Source organism: Pieris brassicae, chromosome 5 (genome assembly GCF_905147105.1).
Source record: "Pieris brassicae chromosome 5, ilPieBrab1.1, whole genome shotgun sequence".
Taxonomy (NCBI): domain Eukaryota; kingdom Metazoa; phylum Arthropoda; class Insecta; order Lepidoptera; family Pieridae; genus Pieris; species Pieris brassicae.
This window is the reverse complement of record NC_059669.1, coordinates 13,918,875-13,940,974: the sequence shown is the minus strand read 5'-3', so window position 1 is coordinate 13,940,974 and position 22,100 is coordinate 13,918,875. Positions and strand designations below refer to the sequence as shown.

The 22,100-nt window shown below is 34.1% G+C and overlaps 2 protein-coding genes across 3 annotated transcripts in view; one reads left to right on the top strand and one right to left on the bottom strand.

Annotated features, from left to right (window-relative positions):
- The window catches only part of LOC123710189, a 57,710-nt gene extending 37,980 nt beyond the window's left edge, over window positions 1-19,730 (bottom strand). For both annotated transcript variants that reach the window (XM_045661944.1, XM_045661945.1), the window contains exon 1: window positions 19,521-19,730. The gene's annotated coding sequence lies outside the window, so the exon portion shown is untranslated. The remainder of the gene's footprint in view (window positions 1-19,520) is intronic.
- Window positions 19,731-20,836: 1,106 nt separating this feature from the next.
- On the top strand, window positions 20,837-22,002 carry LOC123709757 (mediator of RNA polymerase II transcription subunit 21). The gene is made up of 3 exons (XM_045661290.1): window positions 20,837-20,987; window positions 21,062-21,340; window positions 21,479-22,002. Exons 1-3 carry the CDS (start codon window positions 20,946-20,948, stop codon window positions 21,602-21,604), a joined length of 447 nt encoding a protein of 148 aa, XP_045517246.1. The 5' UTR covers window positions 20,837-20,945; the 3' UTR covers window positions 21,605-22,002.
- Window positions 22,003-22,100: the final 98 nt, after the last annotated feature.

Below are 22,100 nucleotides of genomic sequence, written 5' to 3'. Positions count from 1 at the left end.
TATTTACAAATAATCCCTTCTATAAGGCTCGGATATGTATGATATGATTTAAGGAATGTTTCTTAAACGGATTGCAATGAGAACTAAGTGACAAGGTAACAAATTACAGGTGTCTGACAATGGTTTGGTTTTTAATAAAGAACTCTTCAGTAGGTGACAATAACCAAAAGTCATGTAAAAATCACTATGTGAAACTAGCTCCCCACTGGAGTATTCCCGAACCAATACGACTTAGGTTTCTATAAAAGGTGGCCATCAAGTGAGCCTCCTGTTACATCTAAACACTGTGATTAGTAAAACGGAAGTAATAACATGACGTATCATGTCACGTGTCAATGCGTATTGGACTAGAGACGCTGTTGACCAATCACAATTCAACGAAACAACCGTTCCGTTTTACATTTCTATCCAGTTGTTTTGTTGTCGTAAGTTCAGACCAACAAAATTGAAATGCAAATTTTTTAAACCAAACATCTAGAGTTCGATAGAAGTATAGTCTAGTGAGAAAATTTTAACTTTCACTAACAGATTTATAATTTATAACAATATTTTTATATAAAATCACCGTATTCAACGAAAGCGATTCGAATTCCTCGACGACCAAACACTTTCCTAGAGTCTTTATCTCTTGACTTTGCATAGATATGTAGGGTCCCTCTGCATCTTCATTTCATCATCTGCATTTACCATTGAGAGTCTTCGGAGAAGTTGTTCAGATGACCTGGAGCTGAGTTCCATCATCGGTCGTCGAAAAGCCAGAAACGCACTGCGGCACTTGCGAACTTTATGGCAGTGTAAATGTCCATGGTGAGCCACCTGCCCGTTTTCTGAACTATATAAAACTAAATAGATGGACCGATTGGGGATTATTTCCTTATTTTGGGAATGATTCAGTTTTATAATTAGGTGATTTTTTCGTATTAAATTTTTGATAAAGTTAGCTATCTTTCTAAGCTTGGCGGTCGATTGTGATAGATATAATTCTCAAGCTAATAACCAGTTTAATATTTGATTAATAGCGAAAATCGAATATGGACGACACCCGGTACTAGGTTTTACCTTCTAATAAGACTATAAATATCTATGACCGACGCGACTAGTGAATTATATGATAGTGCTGATTCGCTATTCAAGGTCGCTTAAGTGAACGAACGGAACAGTAACTCAACTATAAAAAATATTTAAAATATGTCTTTATTAATTTATAAATTATAATCAACTGCTTGTAACAACCAATGATAATTATAATACTTTTTTTAATTATAAAACTTTAAAGTTATTCATATCCCCAACTGCGTGGAAGTACTAAATAAGAATGAGGTTTAAAAATATATCCGACCTCAAAAAACCCGAATTTACAATTACATTTTTTTATTCTGTATTCACACAGCTGAACTGGTATACTATTACTGTGGTGTCTTAAAAAAACCTCACAAAATATTGTCAATATGATGTTATATTTGACTTTGAACATGTTAACGTTTCACAATACAATGAAGCAATCACGCAAATGCTTAATAAAACAAAATTAAACATCTTTTGTTTTACGTGTACGGTACAGGTTTTTAATGCACAAATATTATTATAATAGAAAAGCGTTTTTATATTGTTAATTGATTATTTAAATAAATGTAATAAAATTTTCTTTTTATAACGTAAAAACATGAATAGTTTTGAAAATGTATTTCAATTATTTACCTTTATACAAATTTACGCGGGATTTTGCATGACACCTGACACAATCCGCGTTTGTTTATGACAACCGTATCATGGATGCTAGAAAACCTTGCAGTAGTGCAAAAACACTATTAGGCACCCGATAAAATGTTTTTTTTTTTCTTATTCCAAGAGATGTGCAAGTACGAAAATGTTGTTTATAATGTTACAGAAGGGACAACGTAAATATTATGTTTATATTGTTATGAATATCATTTTAACGCTGTATACTAGTTATAGACATCTTAGTGTGTTAGTGTTACATTAAGCAATTAAAAAGCCGTATATACACCTACAGCCGGAACTAGCTACCCCTATTTTCGAACCAATTCTACTAGGGCTATTTAAGGAAAGAGCGTACCAATTCTTAAATGGCCTGCAACGCACTTACGAGCTCTCTGATAATGTGAGTGTATGAGCGGCGGTATCACTTAACATCAAATTAGCTTCCTGCGCGTTTGCAATAAAAAAAAAGTGTAGAAAACTTCAGTAACATTTTCCGACTAAATATACTTAATTATTCGAAACTTAGAAACAAGCCAAATTAAAATTGTGTACATATTTCCTATTAACATTATAAATTTTAAAGTATCTTAGAACAAGCAATTTATTCCACCAGAAATATCCAGAATGCAAAATATTTAACGTGAGATTATTCGATCTACTTGTCAAATTGTAACGTGTCAATCGTCAACAACCACCTGTCAAAGTTTGTGTCATTAGAATTAAAGATGTAAGGTGTTGTCACTGAACCTAAAATACAGTTGTAACGGTATACGAGTATCATAATAAAATAAAACTAAATAAATACACGAAGGCTTGTGTCGCTAATGAAATGGGGTATTAAAAAGTTAATTACTTTGGATTTCCGCAAGTTGTAATAGCGTATTTATTACATGGTGTCAAAGTGTATTTTACAATGGATGGACTTTAATATTTTATCAGTCTTACTTTGAAACTCATAACTTCTTCCGCACTGAAAGTCATTTTGTATCCAGAACTTTAACAATAGAATAATAATAAATAAATTATATATATAAAATTCTCGTATCTCGTGTCGCTTATATCCACTCCAAAAGGCTTGACTGTCGGCTTGATTCGGTAGGCCTAGTCGTAAACATTCTTTTAAGGCCCTTCCAATTTTTAAAATTTTTTGTAGTTTGTTTAAAAAAAACCTCTTCTACCACCATTCCAAATATTTTAATAACGACGTTAGTACAATCAAGTTATTACACGAAGTTATAAAACCTTTTTCGAGTTTTTGAATATATAACAAATTTAAATGTGTACCTAATACACCTCCAATGAACCATTTCATCAACTTGTAATCAAATTTCACTTTCAATGAACATGATTAGGTTATGTAAGCTGTTCGAGTACTTGCTTGGCTAATATGTTAGTGGTTCAATAGATACGCCTTTCTTTAGTATCAATTTGTATATGAAAGCAATTATTGTGATATTGTTAATAAACGCCTCTACGAGTTTATGTAATCGCCTTAAGCTATCGCAGAATATGCTTAGATTATTAAGAATAACCCCACATACACACCCATACTACTCATCACACCATTTAATTAAATTTATATTAATAAAAAATAAAAATAAAAAAAATATGTAAATAATTATAAGTTTATAATAATAATACATAGAGCTTCAATCCGTTTAAAAACTGTTTTCTTAATGCGTAAAAGCTTTGTTAACAAACGACAATACTATGTATTCAAACAATTTCAGACAATTTTGAATCGTTAAATATATTATGTTTTCCATCTTTATATATGATTGTTTTAAGTTTTACCTATATTATTTATGTTAGGTTAGGTTAGGAAGAAGTATGAAGTATGACTTTAATATGATTTTTGTGTTAAGCTAGCTTGCGCGCAAAAAGTGATAAAAAATATGCATGAATTTTGGAACGGATTCTCTATGTGCGCATTTTTTTACAGAATGGGCCTCAAACGGGCTGTGGCCTCATCTGATGTGTAAGTGATAACAAGAAAACTCAATGGCAGAGGGCTTTGTATCATATGGTTTAATAATAAATAATACGTCACTTTTGACACAATCATATTTCTGTCATGAATAAAGTTAAGAGTTTTAATCTAGTTAAATGCTAATATGTTGTATAATGTTTATTCATAATACTCAGCAACATTTTAAAATATACGAAGAATTCCATGTCTGACATATTTTAATGTCACGTATAACACTTGTTATCGAAATTGCATTTTGAAATAACATAGTAGCTACAATGTTTTCTAAGGGCATCAAATATATAAACATTAGAATTACACAAAAAAAAATCTTTTTATATTTTGCCGAACAGGTATTGTGTAAGATTGAAAAAAAATCTTCTTGCCTCTTATAGTACCAAAAGGTCAAGCCGGATTCCCCGATGACAGAACCCGTGCTGTCACGAAATATGTAAAATGGAATGTCCTACACATATAGTATAGTATACAGTGTACTAAGGATTGAGATAAAGCGCACAAAGCCACGCCGTTGTCCAGGGCTATTGCTGGTGGTGCCGTGGGGTTTTAGTGGGTACGCACAAAAGCGAGGCCCTCATAACTCTTTTAGATTTAGAAGAAGGAAAACAAAGATGCTCCTGACCAATCACAATCAAACGGAACGCGCTATCGTTTTGGCTTTCGTAATCTCGCTCACTTTTTCGCAAGGCCTGTATACGTTTATCATATAATAGCAGTGCAACTTGTTAAAGAGTTGGGGAGGGTATGTCCAAGATAGGCCAACCACTCTAAACTTACCAATCTCCACACCTTATAAAAAATATTCTATTGTATATTAATGACTTCACATTCATAACGTGAAAATATTCCTTAAAATAATCAATAGAAATACTTTCTTTATTATCTTGCGCACGCGATGATCGCAGTGTCATGCGCCGGAAAAATTATGTATCTACCTGTAAATATCAGTAATGTCAATAAACGTATAATTACATTTTAAATTTTAAAAAATATTGGAGTTCTACAATAGTATTATATTTATTCAATATAAATATTTTTTTCCTAATTTTATTTTTAAAAGACTCCCAACTGTCGTGCATGTGCTTACAAACATTTTGTAAAAAAAACTTTGGCGATTTCAGAGATTGTCGGAGAGTAAATGGCCAGTTCTTTTCGTCAGTTTTACATTCTGAATTTGAGAACTGGCAGCAAATGTGAATTTAAAACCATAAACTTTTCACTGACGTTCAGTGTCCAAAGTTACCTACATGAATAAATGTTATTTTGATGTTATTAAACCACAGTTTTTGGGTAAGATTCAGAAACGTCATATAGCGTGTAAGTCAGATTCCCGTACGTCAAAAATTTATTGGATTTTGACATGTAGGACTCATGGTTCGCGCTTAATCTCGTTTCTGAATTTAGACGCTTTACTTCTGACCCGGAGTTTGATAAATCTTCGGTTCGCGTTATAACATAAAATTAAATTTCTGTCTCTTCTTGGATGCCCATATCGCCATTAACGAACATATTTTGATTAAACTTGGAGTGTTGCTTCTGTTAAAAGTTAGTTTCTATTATGTCGCTTAGAAAATCATTTAATAAAAGAAGTAGTGAAATATATGGTACGGGACTTTTTAGTCCACAGACTATATTTCACCGTTAAGTATTACATATGCACACATCTTCTAGTTTTTGCGGCTTTCGCCCGGTACCGGTTGCCTTACGTAAATACGCGCCTTTTGTCTGACCGCACGAAATAGCCAGCAATACTTGTTATTTGATGTTGTGGTTATCTTCAGTAATGACAGGATAGATTTGATTGTTTGTTTGCATTGAAATTCAAAAAGTACTAGACCGATTTGAAAGATTCTTTTACCAATAGAATCCCTAAAACAGACTTTAGTATATTTAAAAAAGTTAGAGATCCCAGATCCTAATAACCCAATGTGTGAAAATACCAATAAAAATCTCTCCATCGCATAGGCTTCGAAAACTATTGACATTAGAGCAAAGTGATATACTTAATACAGTTTTATTCTTCAAACATACTATATTTAATAAATAAATATAAACAAAGACGCTTTATCAGTCAGTTGGTTCTTTTACAGGAAATACATATGCTAGAAATTGTCACCAAAATTAATTTTTTAGGACAAGTTTGACATTACATCATATCAATGTCAAACGGCAGTGTGTCTATCGCATAAGAGCCAAAAATATTAGTACCCTTTTGTGGTCTTTCTGCTCTGAGCAGTTTCGAAGTTGAAACAACAGATTACAAAAATCAAATTAAAAACAAAAGTTCACAGGTGGTAAAATAAATATAATAGATAAAATTATATAAACAAATATATAATAATCTGTGTTTTCCATTTTTTTTTTCAGGCACTAGCAACATTTTTTGGAGAACAGTCCTTGTACTGTGTAGACCAATCCCTAAGTTTTGTATGCAATTTTGATGTATCTCATCCGTAGATGATATGGCAAAAACTCAAAATAGAAACAATCGCTATTGGGAGTTACAGGGTAACGACACTGGTTTTTTATAGGAGACGATATAGGGGGAATACGAGCCTACGGAAAGCCCATTGACACCCAGTTTGGTGGATGATCTGCCGGATTAGAAGTATGCTCCCTTTTTTTAAACAACTGGAACTAATTACTCCCAGGGAATACCTCCATCGGGAGTTCCACAATTTCCGACTTCGCTGCCTAGTGAAGCAGAGCTCTTTCTTAGCAGCGGCTCAGTAGTTACTTAACATTTCATTTTATACCAAATGCTAAACACGCATGGGAACATTCGGCTAATAAAAATGATTACGAGACATAATCAATGTTTATTCATGTATTTCAAATTAATTATCATGCCATTATTCGATGCAACCAAATGCAATGTTTGCAATTGGCCAATGCAATTTCTTAGTCGTTTCAACGATTCCAAGATTCATACAAATTTATAATCTAACCTGTTCATAGTTTAAAAAACGTAAGCCAAAGATAATATTGTTTATAGTTTTCATTCTGAAAGGGTTCGTGTAAACAATCAAATCAATATATAACAAACGAATTCATAATGTTAAAATATATTTGTATAATATTAAAAGATTGAAAAAAATCCCGTAAAGTACAAACTTTAAAACCAAGTTATAATGAACCAATTATTGGAATGATTGCCAATAACTATACAAAATATTAAAGAGCGGTAACCACAAACTTAAAATAACTAATTAGCGATTATCAGTACGGCTTTCGTCGTGGTCGTTCGGCTGGTGACCTTTTAGTATACCTTACACATAGATGGGCAGAGGCAATTGAGTCCAAGGGGGAGGCGCTAGCGGTTAGTTTGGACATAGCGAAAGCCTTCGATCGGGTGTGGCACAAAGCACTGTTCTCGAAGCTTCCAGCCTACGGGCTTCCCGAGAAATTATGCGACTGGATCTCCAGCTTTCTGGCCGATCGGAGCATCAAGGTCGTCGTCGACGGAGCATGTTCCGACCTTAAACCCGTGAATGCTGGGGGGGGGTGGGAAGCTTGGTGTGCTCAGTAAGGCGAGACGGTACTTCACTCCGGGCCACCGCTTGCAACTCTATAAAGCGCAAATACGGCCCCACATGGAATACTGTTCTCACCTCTGGGCGGGGGCTCCCCAGTACCAGCTCCTTCCACTTGACCGTATCCAACGAAGAGCGGTTCGAATCGTCGATGACCAATCCCTCTCCGAGCGGCTCGATCCTTTGGCGTTGCGTAGAGATGTGGGGTCACTCTGCATCTTCTACCGCATTTACCATGGAGAGTGTTCAGAGGAGTTGTTCGGATTAATACCTGCAGCTGAGTTTCATCATCGGACGTCGAGGCAGAATACAAAATTCCACCCGTATCACCTCGACGTCCGCCGTTCCACGACTGAGCGTTTTTCAAGGCAATTTTTGCCGCGCACCACCGCTATGTGGAACCAGCTGCCCACTGAAGTATTTCCGAACCAATTCGACTTAGGGTCCTTCAAGAAAAGAGCGTACAAATTCTTAAAAGGCCGGCAACGCACTCGCGAGCCCTCTGGCATTGAGAGTGTCCATGGGCGGCGGTATCACTCAACATCAGGTGAGCCTCCTGCCCGTTTGCCCCCTATTTTATAAAAAAAAAAAAAAAAACTTACATTAATTGTACACTTACGAACGTCAACAGAAAATATGTTAAATTGATTCTAAATTTATATTTAGAATCAAGAAACTCTCCGCCACTCTTTTTAATCGCTAAGTTTTGAGTTATACAAATTGTTTGAACTGGAGGAAATCAATCCCAAGGATTAGGATCATTTAAATAATTTACAAAAAGCTTCATTGATTAATTTACGTTTAAACGTTAGGTATTATGGTGTATTCTAGATATTTACTTTGTATCAATACTTCATTTTGTCCAAAGAAAACCAGTTTCTGCACATATTTTACATGATTTCCCACTAGTGGTATCTATTATCATTCGTACAAGGGCAGGTGGCCCTAGAGACTAAGTTTTACTGGTAAACAACTCCGTGATTCTGCGGTTAAACATAGACGCTAAAATTCCTTCTATTTAGATTTTTTGAAATTTAAACATAATACGTAAACACCATGGGAAATGATCGACACGCCCTTGAATTTATATTAGAATCGATAATCGGATGTATCGACTAATCGATATTCGTGTGACGAGTATGTTTATTCAAATGCTAATTTATTGTCACGCTTCATTACATTCTTTTTCATAGAATTTGTTTTGTAAATGAGGTAGCATTTGCCAACAAGGTTATTCAATTGTTAACCTGAGTAGCTGAGTAGAATCATGTATGTAATAATAAAATTGTAGTCGAATTTATCACCTAATTGCAGCAGTGGAAGCCTGCTGGGCCCATAACCCAGAGGTGCATGGATCGAAACCACGCTGTGCTGCCAAAAAATTATGTACCACAAAGAACGGTTCGGTGGCCGTCGATACACAATCTCATACTAGAATAATAAATCCTGAGTACATACCTCGTTACAGTATCTTCTTACCAGGAAGAAAGGCACATAATATTATCAGCCGTAAGGATTTGGAGAAATTCTATTAGTTTGTGAACAAATAGAGGTTAGACTGATGCTAATACCTTGCCTCACGATAGTTCTCAAAAACGCACTAAACACTCACTATAATATTCTAAATAGTGGACGTAACTATTATCAATTATAATTAACAAAAAGTATATATCAAAATAAAAATGTGTCTAACGTAACCTCAACTAAATCTCAACAATGATTCAACTAATAAATGTGACGGTCGGCCCAGAAAAAATACCCTCACCAAAAATTATTAAATTGAAATTATGTATTTCGAACATCACCTAATTTGGCAAAACCCATAAATCGTTGTACAACTATGGCGTTGGCCTAGTGGCTTCAGCATAATATTCAAAACACAAACGAACAGTATTTACAATATTCTTATCCTTCATAGTAATAATAATAATTGTAAATTGATATATAGAAATGTAATGTAATGTAAATAAAGGTGAAAAGTTCTAAGTTCTACATCGAATAACTCTTTAACAGGTAGTGTTAACAAGAACGCAGAGTGCTAAGTATATAATGTACTGTGACAAATTTCAAGAACAATCAGTTATGTGGGGTAACGGTGTATATAATGGGAAAAATCTAGATCTTTGTCCCAATTATTAGGATATTAGTTGAGTCATTTACTCTCATTCGTATAAAATTATATTTTTAATTAGTTTTTTTACATCTAAAGTAGTAGCATTTTAGACAGTTATGGATACGTACTAAAAATAAGAAAAATACAAAAAGTTAATAGCGAAGTAAAGGACGAAAATCATATAAATTGCAGTGGGCGGGACACATAGCAAGATCCACGGATAAAAGATGTACTTTCAAGACAACAATATGCCAAGAGAAAGAAGTAAGGAGGCAGAAGACAAAGGCGCCAAGATAAAGATGGATAGAAGATAGCGGAAGCGAAGAGAAAGAAATCCATGGACACAGCCGTACATGGCCTTGTCTGATTAATGAAATTGAACGAAGTTACGAAAAAAAATATAGTTATAATTAAGTCAATTATATATATTAAATTATTTATTGGAAGTAAACGTGTTTTTTATTATAGAGGTCTACAGTGGTAATAAGACTTAACAGTAATCTGCTATATAAAGCTAATGCTTTACCTAAATGACACATTCTGCGTTCGATTTTAGGATATATTGTCTTAAAAATAATCAGAAATCCTGTGCTAACTCTATACAGCACCATTGAATGTACTGCATATTTCTGGCAGCTAGACACAATTTCGACGTATTATTTATATGCACACCAATAACTATTCCTTACAGCAAAACAAAAGTAATGAACGCAGTATTACAGATACGCTATTAGAATTAAAGCACGTCAATATGATTGTATAAGTTGTCAACTGTAAATTTTACGTAAACCGAAAATTGCGGTAATTGTCAATTGTCATTTTGATAATTCAAATTGATCTGAATATTGCAATAAACTTGTAACAACCTATTTCGTCTATAAAATATCAACTTATTTTCTCTATTATTATTTTAAAAAGTTACCAGCAATATTTGGTTAAAATCTCTCTCTAATGCTTTACATAGCATTGGAATTGGTACTTTCAGAGATTAAATATATATATATATATATTTAGCGTAAAATAAAATTGAATAATATTACTCCGATCTACCCAAGGTAAAATCGTATTTGGTCAGTATGTGTTTCGAAACTCAAGATGGCAATGATTCTTGTATTGGCTTTCACTTGGAGTTGATAACGATCTACAATTATGTTGATTATATTTTAACAATATGCTTTGAAGGTAAGAATGAAAAAGGTAGGTAGGTGAAGGTAGCAGAGACTACATTTCTTCACTTGCTATGGACCTGGCATAGCTCTCTGGTTCCCACTCCACCTTGGCACTTGGAAGCTCTGGCTTTGGGAGACATTTTTTGGAGAAGAGCTGAAGCCAGGAGTGGTGGTTTTGACCCACCTCTGGAGGTAGTCAAGGTGTGGAAGGAGGAGTATCGCCGCTTAATTTTGCGAGAATGGAGGGAAGAGTTAAGTGAATGTCGGTTTGGTTTACATACCGTTGATCTTATTCGTCCCTTTTTGAAACACTGGGTGGACCGACGGTGGGGATCGCTTTCCTATCGGCTCGTGCAGGTTCTCTCTGGCCATGGATGCTTCGGAAGTTATCTGCATCGAATCGTTGGAAGAGAGGCGACACCCGCTTGTCATCATTGTGACTGTTTAGAAGATACGGTGAGGCATACAGTGGAGGAGTGTCCGGCTTGGTACTACTTTCGCTCGGTGCTTGCTGATAGCATTGATGGCAATCTGTCGCTTCCACTAATTATTCAAAGAATGGTGGAAGCTGACAATGACGGTCCTTGGAATGCCTTCAAGGCTTTTTGTGAGGTCGTCATGAGTCAGAAAGAGAATGCGGAGCGTCAGCGTGAAAATGATTCAGATGCTCCGCAAGTAAGGAAACGACGACCGGGGCAGCGACGCCGTGTTTTCGCACGTCTGCCCTAAGTTAAGATTTGGAAGATTTGTGTGTGAGAGGAGTCATGTGGCATTGTGGCATTCGCGTTTGGATAAGGATAGGGCTCAGCTGTTACCTGCCGTCGCCCATTGGCGAGCTGAAGTCATCCGTCAGGTTTTAGTGGGTAGGGTTTATTAAGTCTGAGTCCCACATAATCCCTGCTGGTGTAAAATACCGTAGGGATATGCGTAAAAGCATTTCCTGACGAAAAAAAAAAAAAAAAATGCTCTCGCTCGATGCTCGCTCGGTTCGCTCGTACGATGAAGGAAAACATCGCGAGAAAGCCACCATGTCTTAGACCCAAAAGTTGACGAACTTGCCTTTTAGAAATGCTCACGGAACGGAAACAGAAATCTAAGGAACAGACCTTAAAGGCTGTGACGCCATTGTAATGTATGTACGATAAGACGACTCCACCTCTAACCTACTTTTAGTTCTGTATTTTTAGCGACAAATAGCGTTCCTTTACGTGAAGTATTCTCTACCTAAGCCAAAAACCAGGTCACGCAGAATATACGATTTTATCTATAAGTCATCATAACTAAAAAGCATAAACACGGGAAAAAAATCCACGTAAGGTCGCCGTAGTCGAGGATATTCAAATTTAGAAGCGATACCCTTTTCAGAGCATCATTACGAAATAGCGTATTTGACATCGATTTAAGAATTACCCAACTAGTTACTTATTCGGGCGACGCGCGAACCACTGACACGAGTTTAGCAATTTAGGTACAGACATGTTTAATTAACTATTACGACATTTTTAACCTAACCGTCTAGGCATGTGGCGCAAAACCCAAGGACCCAGGATTCGGTTAACTGCGATGTTTCGGACCACCGACAGAATTATTTCTGCCCTATAAACCCAAATGAGTCAGCCCCTACCAGCTATATGGCTCTTGAAGATAGGCCGAAAGTTATTTATCTATCCTGAAGAATCTTCAAACCACCACAGGACGTAGGTCCAAGTGTCTGTCGAGATGTTGCATTTATACTCAGCGGTCGTTAGCGCGTTTCACGATGTCACCGCATTATTGTATATGTATATACTGAAAATATAACATGATTCCTAGTTCAAATCAAGGAATGAATCAATTAACGAAATAGACAGAAGTAAAGTGATAATGTAACGTAATACATAATTATAAAAGTCTTCTAGACAAAATTGCATTTGTCTGTAACAGAACATGCGAAGAAAATCAGATTGTATCTATATTATTGTATGCACAGCATTCTTGCAAATAAATAATTCTTATCAAAGACATTTGGAATGGACAAAATGGAGCATGAAATCGTTTAAAAATATATTTTCGAGTTAAGAAAATATGTAGTGTAATATTCCCAGTATCTCCTAAATTAAATTACGAAATCCGCGACAGGCCTATCGTGATTCGCATACTAATTAAAGTCACTTAAAAGATCCAAAATTGTAGCAGGAAATACAAAAAAACTAGTAATTAACGTGATAAACGAGGCTGCACGTAATTACAACGCAGATCCTAAAGTATAACTTGAATTCTAAAAAGTATCAACTAATACACTGTACACGTAATTTAAAAATGTATTTAATCTAACAATAATAGAAGAAGCTAGATTATAGGAAACTAGAGTGCCTGAAGTGTTAGCCTTTAAGCGCGTTCTAATCTCGGCTGTGCCCTAAGCGATACTTGCATTGCACCCGACAGCTCTACAATCCAGGGTGAATAGGCCGATGTAAGTATGGCCCTTGCTGTACCAAGGACCATTCCACATCATTCATGGCTATATGAGGCCTGATTTCAACGGCTGATCGCGTGGCGGGATGCGGACAAGGCTACGCTGTTACCGCGTCCTGCCTCAGGCGATTGCTGCTGGCGCCGTAGGGTCTTAGTTGGCATGCAAGTAGGAAATCCCATATAACTCTTCACCACAAAGCAGTCACGCCACGTAATCCGTAATATACTGTATACTAACGCATATACAGTATATTACAGATTGCCCCTCAATTACAAAAAGGTCGCAATAATCATAAAATAAAACTCTTCTAAAATAACCTGACCAAACAATTCTCGGAGCTGTAACTGTAATCTATAGCTCGTACTATGACAGTAAACAATGTATGAAGACCATGTTTTAACCAAAAATCGACGGTATATCAGGCACAGAAACCTATTGTCTAACCTTAAAACCAGAACCAGGCTGCAATAAGAGTTGAGTTGCTTTTAGAGTTAGAACCAAGTTTCCCAGCTCTTCAGAAAGTCGGTTCGTTACACCTCTGAGATATGCTGACCAATCGCAATGAAACGAAACGCTTCTCGTCTTTTGCTTTAAATTCCTCACGCTCATGGCTACAGTAATAACTAATTGAGAATATTACTTTTAACAACTGAATTCGTAATAAAATTTATTACCGCCTGGCGCGTTTCGCGTCGAAAAACTTTGCATTATCATTAAATATTAACGACTTCGAAACAGCAGTTTACACGATAAGGCTATAATAGCTAAAACTCCAAACTTTGAAGGTTCCAGATAGCACTTTATCAAAGCACCTTACGAGGAAATCGTTCTAGGCACGAAATATCAGCGATAATTCAGAATAGTTTAACTCATTTCTCAATTTACCGGGATGTTAATTTTGCGGGTGAAAATAGTTAATAATTCCAAAAATATTTTACATTGTCCCTTGTAAAATATGAAACTCAATACTTTTATGTTATATAATTGTAATACAATTTCTGTTGAAAATGATTATAATACAATTTGGATTTTAGATTCTTAGCAATTCAGTTATTGTATTAAAATATATATAAATAATATATCTTTAATGCCTGTCACTTGGTTTGTGTGTGTATTACGAAAATTATTAGATACGAATGTGGTCAAACGATACAACATTGTACTGCGAATAAAAATACTTTTTTCATTTTATGTAAGACGTTTACGAATAAAAATCTAAAGACAAAAAATTCTAAAAACAATAATGTCTTAGGAATTTACAAATAAACAGTTTAAACGTTTAAAAGGTAAACACAAATTAATGAGGATTCACGCCCAGAGTCAGTTTTAAATGTCAAGGTGACATTTAAAACAACGAGCTATAAAAATACATGTAAGGTAACTTCAATACTAAATTTAAAAAAGTATAGTTCAAAACATTAATATATCATAATTATCATAAACGAGGAGGGGGAAGTAGATATCCAAAAATGTAAATAACAATGTTACTTTCTTAAATTGATCTAATATATATCAAATATGGTTTATTTTACTTTGCTTATATATCTTTTGGAAATCGGTAAGAAAACAGAGTCAACAACAATGTCAGTGCGTTTGGCAGAATAAAGGGCGAGCACTACATAAATGTGTTATTTGTGTTTATATGCTATAATTTCATAGACTAAAACTGCTATAATCTTGATTTATTCCGTTTTGCGACCTTGCGTGTATACAATTTGTATGTTTAATTACCTGCTTTTAAGACTAATATTAAAGTCCTACTACACACGACATCCTACATAAAACTTGTATTTAAATATATTTTGATTCACGCGGTACATTAAAATAATGATTATCGTCATAGTACATATTTAAGGGCAGCGATTATGCATTGCTTTGGAGGAGCAGTGCCCATATCCTGGTAGTACACCACTCGATTCTTCTATTTTTTTATAGAACAGGACAGGAGGCTCATCTCATGGCAAGTGATGGACCATGCATACTCTCAAGGCCAGAGGGCTCGCTGCCGGCATTTTTAAATTAGTATATTTTTTTCTATGTACGCAAATAAAACTTGTCTGTGACTGTGACTACATATTGTAAGGAAACCGGCACTTAATAACTATTAAATTGCCTTTGTCCACAAAGACAGGAAAGTATACAATCTAGGTTGTAGTTGTAATGCCACTGGATTAATAGAAATTATAGAACTTCTGCTTGTAGAAGCTACTACGCATGTACGCAAAAATGTGAGGAAACTAATACAAACACAAAACATTGTTTATATAAAGATTTGTAGCAGCTCTTACTACGTTCATGAAGCCCAAATTAATTCTAAGACAGATAATTAATCAAGAATAATAAATTATCATACCAAATGTGCTACATCGCTGTTTTTTTCTTCACCAGTTTCGAGATATAATAATAAAGCCCGTTTACACATTCATTTTATCCTATATCCTTTCTACCTTCAGTACCGTCGATCGGAACCCCTTCACGGGTAAAGGCCTCCTCCAGCTTTTTCCAACTGACTCTGTCTATGGCTTTCCTTCTCCATTCGCTTCCTGCTACCGCTTCTATTTCTTCTATCCACCTTTTTTTGGGGCACTCCTTCTTCCCCTTGGTTCTTTCCATACAGCTGTCTTTAAAGTCCACCATTTATCTGTGTATCTTCCTATGCCCCGCCCATTGCCACTTCTGTCTTAGGGCATAATGTAAGGCATTTCGCCGCGCACTTTTTCATTATTTTAGCTATGTTCTCGTTCATTTTAAGGCCTATGTGTGGGCCTGGGTATCCGGAAGCTATATCCAGGATGCTCTCTTCCCTCGGTGAAATAATATGCGCTGTTTCAGCTGTCGCGTGTCAGTATAATAAAAAAAGGAATCCAATAATCGTTAAGACTAAAACTAGCACTTACCATCAACGTATCTCACTCCAAACACTGGATCCTTCCATGATGAATCAAAAAAAAAAGTAAATGCCATACAGTATGCGGTATATATTTAGTGCGCACGCGACAGCACCTACCATCTCGGGTTCGTGTGTCAAAGTCAAATCGACAATTGTCAAATCCTTCTTTGATTGACACCGATTTAGCGCGAACAGCCTACTTTTTCACTTTCTTCGTAGAAGGTCTAGTCACTTCCTTATAAATAATGTGGTAATTGAATTAATTAAATAATTTTGAGAGGAGCATGGTTAATACGATTCCTGGAATAAATCCATAGACTAGAGTTCTGTGTCTATTAAGCTACAGCCATTCCCTCTTTAATATTAGAAAAATATTTGCGGTACCTTAACTATAGCCACGTTTTGCAAACGTCTATCGACTGAGTGGCTGAGCCGGTTTGAGAGGTCATCACTTTCACGTGCCATCTGACGAGTATTTTACTTAAACAATACTAAAATTAATCGGCATATTCGTATATTAGAAAAACCAATCTATGAAACTGATGGAAATTAATTCGAAATTTAAATATCTGTACAAAAGATCTATGGTTTAGGTTTTATGGACGAAAATAACGAAATTACAAGATTAACTCAATTATAAGAGTTCATTTAATGTGTTCTACAAATAGGTACAGATAGAGACGCAGAAGATCGATTACCTATTAAAGAAAACTGATAAGTAAAAATGAGTTACAGTCCACCACAGAAGCTTAAACGCATAAAAACTTAGTATCCCTTTCTCAGTAGACCATAGACGTTGTCTATCCTCTTGATGTAGGCTATACTTTGAGCAGATATACCTAGGTTATAAGGTATTTGAGAAGTCGACTTAATTTTTATTAAACATATGCAAATCTGTGAAGTATGATTGTTTAATCACCACATTTATCAATGCGGTAAAGTTCATCCTTACTATTCTGTGGTATATGTCATAATGTGTACAAGAGAATAATATAATTTTAACATACGGAAGTATTTTCCGCTTACTCTCCAGTCTCAGTATCACCCTATAAGTTTGATAAATATTAAGTTCAGTTTCAGCATTTCTTTATTAGAAAACGAAACAACGCGTCGTGTGTTAGAGAACGTGAATTATGAATTTACAAGTAAGCGTTAATTGACTTTCAGTTTGACCGGAGCGTGACGACAGATATTTGTATAATCTATTTCTCAGCAGTTTTATTTTCTAGAATATTTAATACGTCAAGTTGTCTTTGAATTTAAGTCAAAAGCCAAAAATACGATTAAAAATGGTAACATTAAAAATATACCTTATTCATAAAATTTTCTGTCTCTTCACATCACAATTACAATTTTACAGAAATATTAAAATTAAAATCGAGAAATAATACTGATATATTTTTATGAACTGGCTAAGAATTTACAATACATTTTAATTTTACTAGGTCAAAATACGTAAAATCACTTTATTTGATGTACACATAAACCAAATATTATTAGCTACTAAGCAGTGGCTTCAGCGTGCGACTTTAATTCTTGAGGTCGTAGGTTCGATCCCCGGTCGTACACCAATGGACTTTCTGTTTGCATGTGCACATTTAACATTCGCTCAAACAGTAAAGGAAAACATCGTGAGCTATTCGGCTTGCCTTAGACCTAAAATATCGACGGCCTGTGTCACAGGAAGCGCATCACCTACTTGCCTATTAGATTGACAATTGATCATGGAACAGATACAGAAATCTGGGGCCCAGAACTAAAAAGGTAGTAGCGCCACTGTTTTTTTTTTATATTGTATCAAATGCCTCTTGAAACCTAACTTTTCGGTTTTATTCTACACTACACAGTGTTTATTTAACACGACTAAAAAGCGTTAACCACATGCATAAATCAAAGCGATCCATCAAACAGGTATTTTTCGCAATTACAATAGTTTACTGTTTAGCACTCCAGGGCTGTCAACTATGACGGAAGATTATTAAGATCCGACGTTCGATATTTTATTAATATACATTTGATAAAATGACAGCCAACACAGCACATAGATAACCATTTTCCCCTGGAAGTAAATTTTCCACATCTCGCTAGTTCATCAAAAATATTGATTTGTAATAATAATAGCATTTTCCAATGTTCGATTTATGTACATCACATAAACGAATACTTAGGTAAAGTTATGAATTCCGAAACATTTATATCTTTGAAGCTTTATAACTTTTAATCAACAACCCTATATTCTGCCTACATAGCCGCAAAGAATGGCAAAAATGACGATTGTTAACTGATAACTTATCATTGACCGCAATAGAACTGCATAATTCGCCAATAATATTAATTATACCTGTCTCTAAGTGATTTTTAATCACTGTTATTCAAAAACATTAAATTCAAATTATTGCAACAGATATTTATCTTTCATACCGCACAAACTGAAATGTTTAAACTGATCGAATTTACAATGTTAATATGTATTAAGATAAGTTCAAAATTTAAAACGAATGAAAACAAAATGGTAACGAAGGTGACAAGTGGAATAAGGAGGCCTTCGCTCCTTCGGAGGTCGCGTAGTATTTAATATAATAATAACTTAGAATTATAGTGCTCATAAGAAAAGATTTTTTTATTTATTTGACCAAAAAAGTATAGAGATTTCTTTAGATATTTAGTGTCACCTTTTGTCACATTTGATTATTTGCAAATGACACAAGGGCGAGAGTGACAGACGTTTCTGTTTTTATGTATAACCTATATAAAATAATAAATTCCGACCGCACCTCCTTTATGTATTCCTTACAATTACTACATGTTCCGTTTCTGAGTAAAATCTCCTGCCTTTTACTTTATACTTTACTGTATTATAATGTATTATCTACTTTCATAATCAATAATAATATGTTTATGTAAATATTTTGTTTTTAACTAGCTTATCCCTTTGTTTTCTTTGAATGTCTTTGTTTATGTTTTCTCGCGTGTAGTTTCCCAAGCTTTTACTTGAAACTGGCATAAAGTCAAAAATATTGCCATAATATTTAAAATATAAGAGTAATAATGATTTATTTAAATATTCATAAAAATCATTCGATATGTGTTGTATAAGGAGTAAGGTCGTTTAATTAATTATAACGTAATATATTTACTTTTGTAACTTTAACCATGCTCTGTGTAGGAGTGAGGAATATTAATACTTCCTACCAAATAATTTGCAAATTGAAAAACCTCTACACAAAATAAAATATTAAGCAATAAGTTAAGCTAAAATAAATATTTAGATGGTTCACTTGATCTGTCAAATCTCTATAGAATTGATTACACTGCACAATTGCATTATTATACAAACCACAATTTAAATACAATTAAAGAAAAATAGACTCAAATATTGGCGGAAAACAAACTCAAAACTAACCTAACCTAAACTCAATAAAATACTTGGGTACTAAATCTAAATTAAAATATGTTAAATAATATTTTGAGGAAATAAATAGAGCGATATTTGCAATTGCGAAATACGATGAATGAAACTGGATAGAATTCCACTGCCTCGCAAATCTCTTGAACTGATTCTTATCACAGATTATAAAAACAAATAATATTAATATTGGTTTTAATGATTGTATAATAAATAATAAACATTATATTTATTAAAAAAAATACCTTTTAAGCTAGGGGACTTTTGACCTGATCCCACTTTTCACAGACACTTATAAACTTTCAGTTTCAAATAGTTACTCCTGTCAACACTTAATCCATCCTCCACGAACAACACTTGCAGACTATATTATTTTTAAGATTCGAAATCGTAAAGGTTCGTAGACGAACACACGTGCGCACCGCAAAGAGGTTGTTTATCCACTAAATACGCGGTGTAGGTGCGACGTGAATGTGCTTTTCGACTTACAGCCGGTTTTCCCGCCGCGAGATGCAGGTGGATATTTCAAGATGTCTAGGACAGTGCGACACTTAATTTTCGTAATGCGTCGTAACATATTTTAATTGGGAACTTAATACTCCCCTATTTTAAGGATTCATTCCAAAAACATTAGTGTACTTTTATTCTTTAAGATAACCATTTTTCTCCGATTGACCAACGTTTGCTTGTGCTGTCTGTCGATTATTTCGGAATTCAGATGATATGCCAGTCCTTTGCGATGTTTTTATAACTTTAACTTTTTAGAATTGTAAATATAGAAAGAAAATCCAATTATGCACAGCTAGTGCCTAAACCCATGTGTAAACCCCGAAATAATGGACGACTTGTATAAAAGACCGATCACCTACTACTAAAAAAATTGATTGAAAATATGCATGTGCGTGCCCTGTAAGTAGTTATGGGACTTTATACACACCTATGAAAAATGCGGTCATCGTAAAAACTATATAGGTTATTTTACGATTAAAAGTGTCATATAAAATATTTGGATATAACAGTAATTTGAATTGTTATTCTACAAAATTTTACATTTTATAACGTCAAATAATATGATTTTGCTGAGTGCCATACGCCAGTCGAAAGATTCAGTCAAACTTAATATTATACATAACATATTTCTAAGTCTTATTTAATTTTCCATGTCTTATGGTAATTATACATTAATTCTAATTAAACTTACAGTATTTTTTTAATAACTTAATTTTCAGCATGTACTATTACAATGAAAATTAACAATAAGCTGGAGAGAAACAATAACTAAAATTGTACATTTATAAAATTATTTCTGGTAACATATAAAAATTGGATTAAACACTGTAGATGATAACGTTTTTAAATACATATATTTGTTATTATAATATTAGTTTTATAATTAATAAGCGTTGTTTAATTTTTTTAACTATGTAGCGCCATCTTTCAAAATTTTAATGAACCTATGAACATCTTAGACGTATGTTAAAAACAAAATTTCGTGACAAATGACAACTAAACACTGTATGTGACACTGACTTATGCCCAACAAAATATCGAAACAAGTGAAAATCAGTAATATATATATATATATAACAAGAAAACAAGTACTGTAGTAAACTTAAATAATTTGTTATTTAACAATCCAGGAACATTTTAAACTCAATAACGAAGCAAAAATGGCAGACCGTTTGACCCAATTACAAGATACAATTAATCAGGTAGTGGCAGTGTAGTGTCTAATACTAAATTTGGCTTGAGTAAATTCTTAACGCTATAAGTTATTTTGTTACAGCAAGCAGAGTACTTTTGCAACAGTATTGGTGTCTTACAACAGTTCTCGACTCCAAGCAAATTCCCTGGTTTTGACCGCAGCGGTTCACAAACCCCACAGCAACAACAGAGTCAAGAAGATTATGCTGTTCTATTTGCGACATTAATCTCACGTTGTGCTAAGGATATTGACACTCTTATCGAATCACTTCCAAGTGAAGAAAGTTCAACAGAACTTCAGGTTCAAAGTTTGAGGCGTCTGGAGGCTGAGAACAAAGAAGCTGCAGAACAATTAGAAGAGGTAAATAAATTTTTGTTAGTTTTGGTTTATCTTGAGAAATTTTAAGCGCTAATTACCTTGATTAACTCTTACTGATTGCGTTGAAATCAATAGAACTATTGTATATTTGTAAACCTCAAATCCATTATTTTGTTCCAGGTGGTCCGCCAAGGAGAAATATTGTTAGAAAAAATTCAAGGTGCTCTTAGTGATATTGCCCAATGTCAACTAGATATGCAGAATCCAGCACAGATTTTAGAGAAAGACTCAAAACCACAGTTATAGGAGATAAATTATGACGGATGGTACCGTTGGTGATAAAAATACCATTTTGTTATGGAAAAAGAAGTTACACTCAATTAAATAAATACACTTTCTATATCAGATCAAGAAATATTTTTAAGCATTTATAAACAGTATTCAATTAGGTCATTAACCATAAAGTTTGTAGGTCTAGTTATAACTTAGCTTATGTCATATTCAGTATCAAGGAAGATAGAATGAGAATAAAATGTATGAACATTCTCAAGTTAAATTTTTTTTACGAAGTGTTGTCATAAAATATATATATGATCAACCCTATATTCTGTAAAAACATATGTATCTTCATAAAACTGGCATAGTAAACTAAAGCAAAAGATGGGTATTGAGTATTGTCATAAATAAATTAAACAACAATTTGATTTTTTTTTCTTATTTAATAAGCAATATAACTCATTACATAGGTGAGAAAAAATATCACAATTTAATATTTTCTAAATAGATTAATGATTTATTATAA